Source organism: Amblyraja radiata, chromosome 21 (genome assembly GCF_010909765.2).
Source record: "Amblyraja radiata isolate CabotCenter1 chromosome 21, sAmbRad1.1.pri, whole genome shotgun sequence".
Lineage (NCBI taxonomy): Eukaryota > Metazoa > Chordata > Chondrichthyes > Rajiformes > Rajidae > Amblyraja > Amblyraja radiata.
In genome coordinates, this window is record NC_045976.1 from 13,153,972 (window position 1) to 13,162,653 (window position 8,682).

The following is an 8,682-nucleotide window of genomic DNA, read 5'->3' on the forward strand; positions in this document are numbered from 1 at the left end:
TCCTCCTCCTCCCGCACCCCGCCCGCCCTGATAAGGGCCACTGCTTGCAAATCCGCTAACCAAAGATCTTATAGCAGAGCTCCGCTATAGGATCTTTGCCGCTAACGGCGCACTTTCAAAACAAACCCTCCCGCACGCCGAGGCCGGGAGGAGGGAGGGGGAGGCGTCGGCATGCGGGAGGGTTTGTTTTGAAAGTGCGCCGTTAGCGGGTTTACAAGCAGCGGGAGGAGGAGATGAAGCCGCTGTGGCTGCTGCTGCCGCTGCTGTGCGGGACCCGTCATTCGCTCCGACACTTCTGAAGCAGCTGCAACATAGATCCTATAGCTATAGGATCTTTGAGCTGCACCGCTCGGCCCCGCACCTTGCTGTTGGCTGGCGGAGGAGGGAGGCGGTGGCGAGGAATTCCCAACGGCCAAGGCAGCGGGCGATGTTGTCCGGGGAGCGCTGACCCTCCTTCCTCCATACCTCGCCCCCTTTCTCACTCTCTCTCTCTCCCCCCCCCCCCACTTATCCTGGGAACCCTCCTCTACATCCCGCACTGATCCCCATTCCCGCCTCTATTCAGTCCTCACTGGCATCCCCTGTGCTCCCCTCCCCAATCTATTCATCCTGAGCTGATCACCCTATCCACCTCGCATTAATTCTCCTGCCGCCACCCCCCCCCCCCCCCAATCCATCCTACACTGGTTCCCCAATTCACCCTGTACTTACCCCTTTCCCATCCATCCTGCACTTCTCCTCCATCCATCCTGTACTGATCCCCCATCCATCCTGTACTAATCCACGCCTTCATCCCATACTGACCCACCCTCCATTTACTCTGCACCTTCCCCCATTCATCCTGTAGTAAATCCCCATTCATCCTGTAGTAAATCCCCATCCATCCTGTAGTAAATCCCTATTCATCCTGCACAGACCCTCTGATCCACACTATACTGACCCTCCCCCATTCATCCTGCACTGATCTCCCCACCCCATTCATCCTGCGCTGATTCCCCCCCCCCCATCCATCCTGTACTGATGCTCCCATTCAAGATGAATGGGGGGAACATTCTGAAGAAGGATCTCGACCCGAAACGTTGCCTATTTCCTTCGCTCCATAGATGCTGCCTCACCCGCTGAGTTCCTCCACTTTTGTCTACCCCCACCCATCCCGTACTGAACCCCCCCATTCAACATCACTGACATCCCCCGTGCTCTCCCCTCACAATTTTACCTTCTCAAACCAACACGTACTAATTCACCTGCCTCAATCCATCCATTCTGCACCGACTGCCTTCTAACCCCCCCCCCCCCCCCCCCCCCCCCCGCCATCTATCCACCCCGGACTGATTCACACACACCCCCTTCCCTGACCCTATTGTCCTGGAAACGTCTTCAGAGCGAATATTGACTATGTTTGATAACGGAATGCAATCAAATGTGTTTTAATTCCCAATGTTATTATTTGTTTTAATCCATAAAGATGGATTAATTAAATTGTGAACACGTGAAACATTAAAACCGCAGTGTTCGATTGTCACTGCTACCATTGACACGTTATTACAGAATTCATTTTAACGGCAAATCAATGCTCTTAATATGGAGTATCAGTACTGTAGTTATTTAATGAGCAACATTCACAACTATACGTACGCATATATGTTACCATGGTCCAGGATTTATTGACACAGGTTGATCATAAACTGAATAATCCAACCACATTTTTGTTTGGAAGTGGAAAGAACTAATAGAAATTGCATTCATTGCAATGTGTAAAAAGAGTTGAGATACTGTCGTATAATTTTGCTGCATGTCATTGTGGGATATATCATGTCTTGATTGGTGAATGTTTAGTTTGTGGTTTTATTTGAAGCAGAAATAATATGTGAATGCTTCATTGAGTATAATTCTGACTGGTAACTACGCGCTTCGTCCGAGCACGTTATCGCACGCGTCATGCAAGCCATCTTAAATGACCACCTAAACTGTCATTTGGCAACCTAAAAAGCTGCCAAGGTTGTCCGGCTGGCAACAGGGAAAAAAAGTTAAGCGAGAGCCCTGCAGAGACCAAGAGGTATCATCTGCATCTGATCCAAGTGATGTGGACCAAGTCCTAAAATGAACATCTCATTTTTCAAAGAGGATGTGGAAGATGAAGAGACTGTGGATTCCAGAATCTTTAGCAAAACAAAACAAGATCGCTTTTCTGGTCACCACATTATAAGGAGGTAACTATATCAGATAGAGTGCAGAGGAGATTTACCAGAATGTTGTCTGGATCGAAATTTAGTTTTGGGAGAGATTGGATAGGCTGGGCTTGTTTTCCCTTGTGAGAGGCTGAAGGGTGATCTCATAGCAATATTGGATTATGAGAGGCATTGATAGTCAGAATCTCTTTCCCACAGAAAGGTTATCAAAAACAAGAAGGCATATTTTTAAGGTGAGAGGAAGGGGTTTTAAAGGAGACTTAGTTTAGTTTAAAGATACAACTTGGAAACATGCCCTTTGGCCCACCGAGTCGGTGCCGACCAGCAATCCCCACACACTAGGGACAATTTACAATTATACCAAGCCAATTAACCATGGATAGACATGACTTAGACATGGATAGAGAACTGGTTGGCAGACAGGAAGCAAAGAGTAGGAATTAATGGGTCCTTTTCAGAATAGCAGGTAGTGATTAATGGGGTGACGCAAGGCTCAGTGCTGGGACTCTAGTTATTTACAATATATATTAACGATTTAGACAAGAGAATTAAATGTGACACCTCCAAGTTTGCAGATGACACAAAGCTGGGTGGCAGTGTGAGCTGCGAGGCGGATGCTATGAGGCTGCAGGGTGACTTGGATAGGTTGTGTGAGTGGGCAGAAGCATGACAGATGCAGTATAATGTGGTTAAATGTGAGGTTATCTATTTTGGTGGCAAGAAAAGGAAGGCAGATTATTATCTGAATGGTATCACATTAGGAAAAGGAGAGGTGCAACAAGACCTGGGTGTGCTTGTATATCAGTCACTGAAAGTAAGCATGCAGGTACAGCAGACAGTGAAGAAAGCTAAGATGAAAGTTGGCCTTCATTACAAGAGGATTTGAGTTTAGGAGCAAGGATGTCCTACTGCAGTTGTACATGGCCCTGGTGAGACCGCACCTGGAATATTGTGTGCAATTTTGGTCTCCTAATTTGAGGAAGGACATTATTGTTATTGAGGGAGTGCAGCGTAGTTTCACCAGGTTAATTCCTCGAATGGCAGGACTGTCATATGAATAAAAAATGGGTCGACAGCTTATATTCACTGGAATTCAGAAGGATGGGAGGGATTCTTATAGAAACACATAACATTCTTAAAGGGCCTGTCCCACTAGGCGATTTTTTAGGCGACTGTCATAGTAGGTCGCTGAAAACCTAGCGACTGGACTAATGGGTCTGTCCCACTTAGACGATTTTTTAGGCGACTATGACAACGGAATTCACCGAAGTCAGCACCGGCGACAACCTATGCCACCTGGCGACAACCTACGCCATCCTGGCGACAACCTACGCCATCCTGGCGACAACCTACGCCATCCTACCGACAACCTACGCCATCCTGGCGACAACCTACGTCATCCTGGCGACAACCTACGCCATCCTGGCGACAACCTATGCCACCTGGCGACAACCTACGCCATCCTGGCAACAACCTACAACAGCACCGACGTCAGAAGAAGACAAGCTACGACAAACCCACAGTCGCCGAAAAGTTTTGAACATTTCAAAATCCAGCGGCGACCAGAAAAACGCTCCAACTCTTTGGGCGACTGATGAGACTACTCATGACCATACAGGCGACACCCCGGCGATCGTGTGGCGACAGCCTAGTCGCCTAAAAAATCACCTAAGTGGGACAGGCTCTTAAAGGATTGGACAGGCTAGATGCAGGAAAAATGTTTCCGATGTTGAGGGGAGTCCAGAAACAGGGGTCACAGTTTAAGAATAAGGGGTGGGCTATTTAGGACTGAGATGGGAAAAAACGTCTTCTCCCAGAGAGTTGTGAATCTGGAATTTTCTGCCACAGAAGGCAGTGGAGGCAAATTCACTGGATGTTTTCAAGAGAGAGTTAGATTTAGCTCTTCGGGCTAATGGAATCAAGGGATCTGGGGAAAAGCAGGAACGAGGTACTGATTTTGGATCATATTGAATGTCAGTGCTGGCTCAGAGGGCCGAATAGCCAACTCCTGCACCTATTTTTCTATGTTTCGAACCTACAAACCTGTAGGTCTTAGGAATGTGGGAGGAAACTGGAGATTCCAGAAAAATCCCATGCAGGTCACAGGGAGAATGTACAATTTCCATACAGACAACACCCTTAGTCAGGACCGAACCTGGGTCTCTGGAACTGTAAGGCAGCAACTCTACCCCTGTGGCACCATGCCACTTGAGGGGAAGTTTAATCCTTCCACAGTTTGCTTGAGATATGGAAGGTGGATGAGTGCTACATTTTGAAGACATTTAGACAGACAATAGGCAAGGCATAAAATGATACAACTGTTGGGAAATTGGATTTAGTGCATGCGGGCAAACATTTGGCACTGACACAATGGGCTAAAAGGGCCTGTTGCTGTGTTGTGTAATTCTGACTTTAAAGGCAACAAAATAAAAAAGGGTCAGAAATAGAATCTGCAACAGAATACAATCACAAAGAAAGATGTTGCAAGGACATTTCATTATTTTACCCCCCCCCCCCCCCCCATCCCCCCATCCAACAGGAGCTGCAGCTTCCATCAATGGAGGGGTGAAATTGAATTACAGGAACATGTAGCAAAAATAAAACAGACTGCTAGAGGAACTCAGCGGGCCAGACGGCATCCGCGGAGGGAAACGGACAGACGATGGTTCGGGTCAGGACTCTTCTAGTGACTGGAATAGAACAGCAAAGAACTGCACAGACACAGGCCCTTCGGCCCACAATGTCAAACGTGGTGCCAAGTTATACTAATCTCCTCTGCCTGCACATGATCCATATCCTTCCATTCCCTGCCTATCTAAAACCTCTTAGATGCCACTATATCCGTCTCCACCACACACACCCCTGGCAGAACAAGAGATGTTAAAACAAACTGACTCCTCTCGCGTTAAAGCTATGCCCTCTAGACTTTGACATTTCCACCCAAGGGGAAAACAAAGTTCTGACTGACTGACCTCAGGAGATGTAAAGGGAAGAGGTAGGGCCAGTTGCCAGGCGATAGGTAGCTCCAGGTGGAGGAGGGGTTGACTGGCAGGCGAGCCAAGTTGGGAGAGAAGGTAGCAGAAAGCAAAGATCCAATAGCAAGCTCCGCTACAGGATCTTTGGCAGAAAGTATTCAAGGCTGGAGAAGGAAGGGTGCATGCAGATAGTGGAACAGAGACAAAATGGGGAGCCCAAGGCAGGACAGTGGGGTGAAGGAAAATGGAGATACCCAGAGTAGTTGAGGGAGGGGTGAAAAGGTCAGGAATTTGCAAGCTGGCTCATTGAATAATAAACACGAGTTGTTTGGAGACACACGGAGCTACAGATGGTGGGAGTTGATATCTCACTTCGTTCCAGGGACGGGGTTTCAGTGCAACTGATCGACACTTTTACACAAGTTGGACAAATCCGGCTAGGCTCAGCTCAAAACTTGCAGACCAATACACATTCTGCAGTAGGTTCAGCCAATCTTCCATCTAAAAAGGGGGATACCTGTCGTGCCGACGTGGAGCGGCCATGTTGTGGACGACTCACCTGGATAACTTGTGTGTCCAACCCCTGGGGTTGAGAAGGGAGCGGCGGGGCAGCTCTGCGTGAAATACTTCACCAAAAGCAAGCTTTAAACTAGGGAGTTTACCCTGACAGCGTTACACCCGACGGCGCCTCCGGATCCAAAACAAACATGATAATCTCAAACCACAAACTTCAAATGGGAGAATTTTTGAGTCTCAAACGACAAACTTTAAACCGTGAGACTAGTTTAGAGTAACTCCTAGTTTACAGTCCCACCACCGCTGGCGGCGCGGATTGTCTCTCAAGAGGACAACCTTGTGATGGTTGAACTTTTGAGACAAACAAGGCGGCCGCGTTGCCCGCCGTGGCTGGAAAACGCTTCTCGTCTGTACGCGTACAAGGAACAGGGAAGAGCACTCACCCAGAACAAGAAGTTGAAGCCGAAGAGTAGGTACTTGACGCACTTCATGCCGCCCTGCACCATGGTGGCGATGGGAGCGGATCAGGGATCAGAGACAGAGACACAAACACACACACGCGGTCCTGCTTCTCACTCTCACACTGCAGATCCGGGGCGCTGGCTCTGCGCACGCGTGGAATGCGACCTCGCCCTTGTCGCGATCTTTGGTCGTGATTACTCGCAGGTGCGGGGAAGCCGAGGGCCTGGACTACGACCAGGACCGGGACAAGGCTAGGCTACTGCTGGACTAGGGCCGGGACTACGACCAGGACAAGGCTAGGCTACTGCTGGACTAGGGCCGGGACTACGACCAGGACCGGGATAAGGCTAGGCTACTGCTGGACTAGGGCCGGGACTACGACCAGGGTCGGGACAAGGCTAGGCTACTGCTGGACTAGGGCCGGGACTACGACCAGGACAAGGCTAGGCTACTGCTGGACTAGGGCAGGGTGCAGGCTGGACGAGACCGGGATAGGGTAGGGCAGCGTAAGGCGAGTCTGTCACTGGGTTGGTTTGAGCAGAGCAGGGTAGGACTGGACCGAGCCAGGCAGGCCGCCTAGTTGAGCAGCGTAGGGTAAACTAACCAAGGCTGAGGTCGGACTGAACTGGGCAACGGTAGGCTGGGCTGGGCCGAGCTGTGCTGTTGAGGTGAAGCGGGCTGGGCTGAGCTGAGTCAGGCAACAGTATTGTATTGTATTGTACAAGGGCAGGATTTGGCCAGGGTGTAGTTCCGCCGCAGGTTCCTCTGCTGTTGTTCTCTATCTATCTCGATGTAATGGGGCGAGGCCCCGCTGCGGTCGGCGAGTCACAGATTAGTTTCCATGGAGATGCGGGTATTATTTTTGTTCTCAGACGCTTAGTGGGACGGGCTGGTGGAAGGGTCGCCGTCTCGTGTGTGTATATAATGTGTAACTGCTGCGTATCACTGTCGGCACATATATAGACACAGAAAATAGGTACAGGAGTAGGCCGTTCGGCCCGTGGCCATCATGGCTGATCATCCAAAATCAGTATCCCGTTCCTACTTTCTCCCCATGTGCCTTGATTCCGTAAGCCCGAAGAACTATATCCAACTCACTCTTGAATACATCCAGTGAATTGACCTCCACTGCCTTCTGTGGCAATGAATTCCACAGATTCACAACTTTCCAGGTGAAAAAGTTTTTCTTCATCAATATGAGGAAAATCCCCATCTATATTTTCCCATTTATATTTTCCTATATATATATATATATATATATATATATATATATATATATGTGTGTGTGTATATATATATATATATATATGCACTGTTAACATAACAACAGATTTGTTAACATAGTACTCTGTTATACCATAATAAACAATATATATATATTGTTTATTATGGTATAACAGAGTACTATGTTAACAAATCTGTTGTGCTGCTGCAAGTAAGAATTTAATTGTCCCATTTCAGTACATATTTCAATAAAACACTCTGGACTCTTGAAATCAGAAATCATATTTAGTTTGCCTGAAAAGTTTTGTGTAAACAAATTTGAGTTACGTGCATACATTACTTTATTGGCAAATCTTTATACGTGGTGCAATGGAGACAGAAGGTGAATTGGACTGCAGGGTGCCTTAACCATTACTGGTGTAGTGATCTTATCACCTGCACAGTGAGCCAGGTGTACAGAGTGGTTTAAGGAAAAGGGGTAGGCTATTTAGGACTGAGATGAGGAAAATCTGGACAGGTACATGGACAGGAAAGGTTTAGTAGGATATGGGCCAAATGTGGCTAAATGGGACTAGTGTAGATGGGGCATCTTGGTCAGCATGAAGGACCTTGTTTCCTTGCTGTATGACTCCATGACTCTGTATACATTCAGTTGAATACATTTGCTCACACACACACACACAAGGTGCCAACATGCATTCATACATAAGTGAATCAGTAATTTAATAACTTCATCCATCAGTGAATCAGCTGAGAGATCAGTGCCCAGTGGTGTTAGAATCAAGGTTGCAGTCCTTGGGTGAACCCTGACCAGGTTAATTGGATCTGTTTTTTATGCCTTCTTGTCAAATGCACAGCCCTCCAAGGAGAAAGATGACCACCCCATCAACTCCCTGACAACGTAAGGACATTCTGCAGTACAATTAGATCCCTGGCTGTGCATGAAGGATCTGACAGTGGAAGTCCTTCTCGCTGCCAACCAAGTGAGCCCCTGGTGCTTACTTGGTGATTGCTTTGTTCAGAGAACCATTCAAGGTACTCATCAAACTCCAAGATGGTGCCTGCAGGCTGCTTCCTGAGTGAAATGCATTTTTCTGCTGAATTCTTTTTTTTCTGGTATGGCTTTCCAGGCAGACACTTTACTTTCCCTTGAAATGCCATTTTGGTATTGGTTTGTTATTGTCACGTGTCCTGAGATACAGTAACAAATTTTGCGTACTACCCAGCCAACTCAAATCTCACTGTGCAGGAGTACAATCGCACAATTATACAAAAACAGCCTGTCCCGCTGAGTTACTCCAGCATTTTGTGTCTAC

At 47.8% G+C, this 8,682-nt stretch overlaps 1 protein-coding gene across 1 annotated transcript in view; it reads right to left on the reverse strand.

Annotated features, from left to right (window-relative positions):
• cd9 (CD9 molecule) overlaps positions 1 to 6,410 on the reverse strand; it is a 39,407-nt gene extending 32,997 nt beyond the window's left edge. Inside the window, exon 1 of the mRNA XM_033039590.1 lies at positions 6,124 to 6,410. Coding sequence (XP_032895481.1) covers positions 6,124 to 6,186 — 63 coding nt within the window. The 5' untranslated portion in view covers positions 6,187 to 6,410. The remainder of the gene's footprint in view (positions 1 to 6,123) is intronic.
• Between the last annotated feature and the right edge of the window lie 2,272 nt (positions 6,411 to 8,682).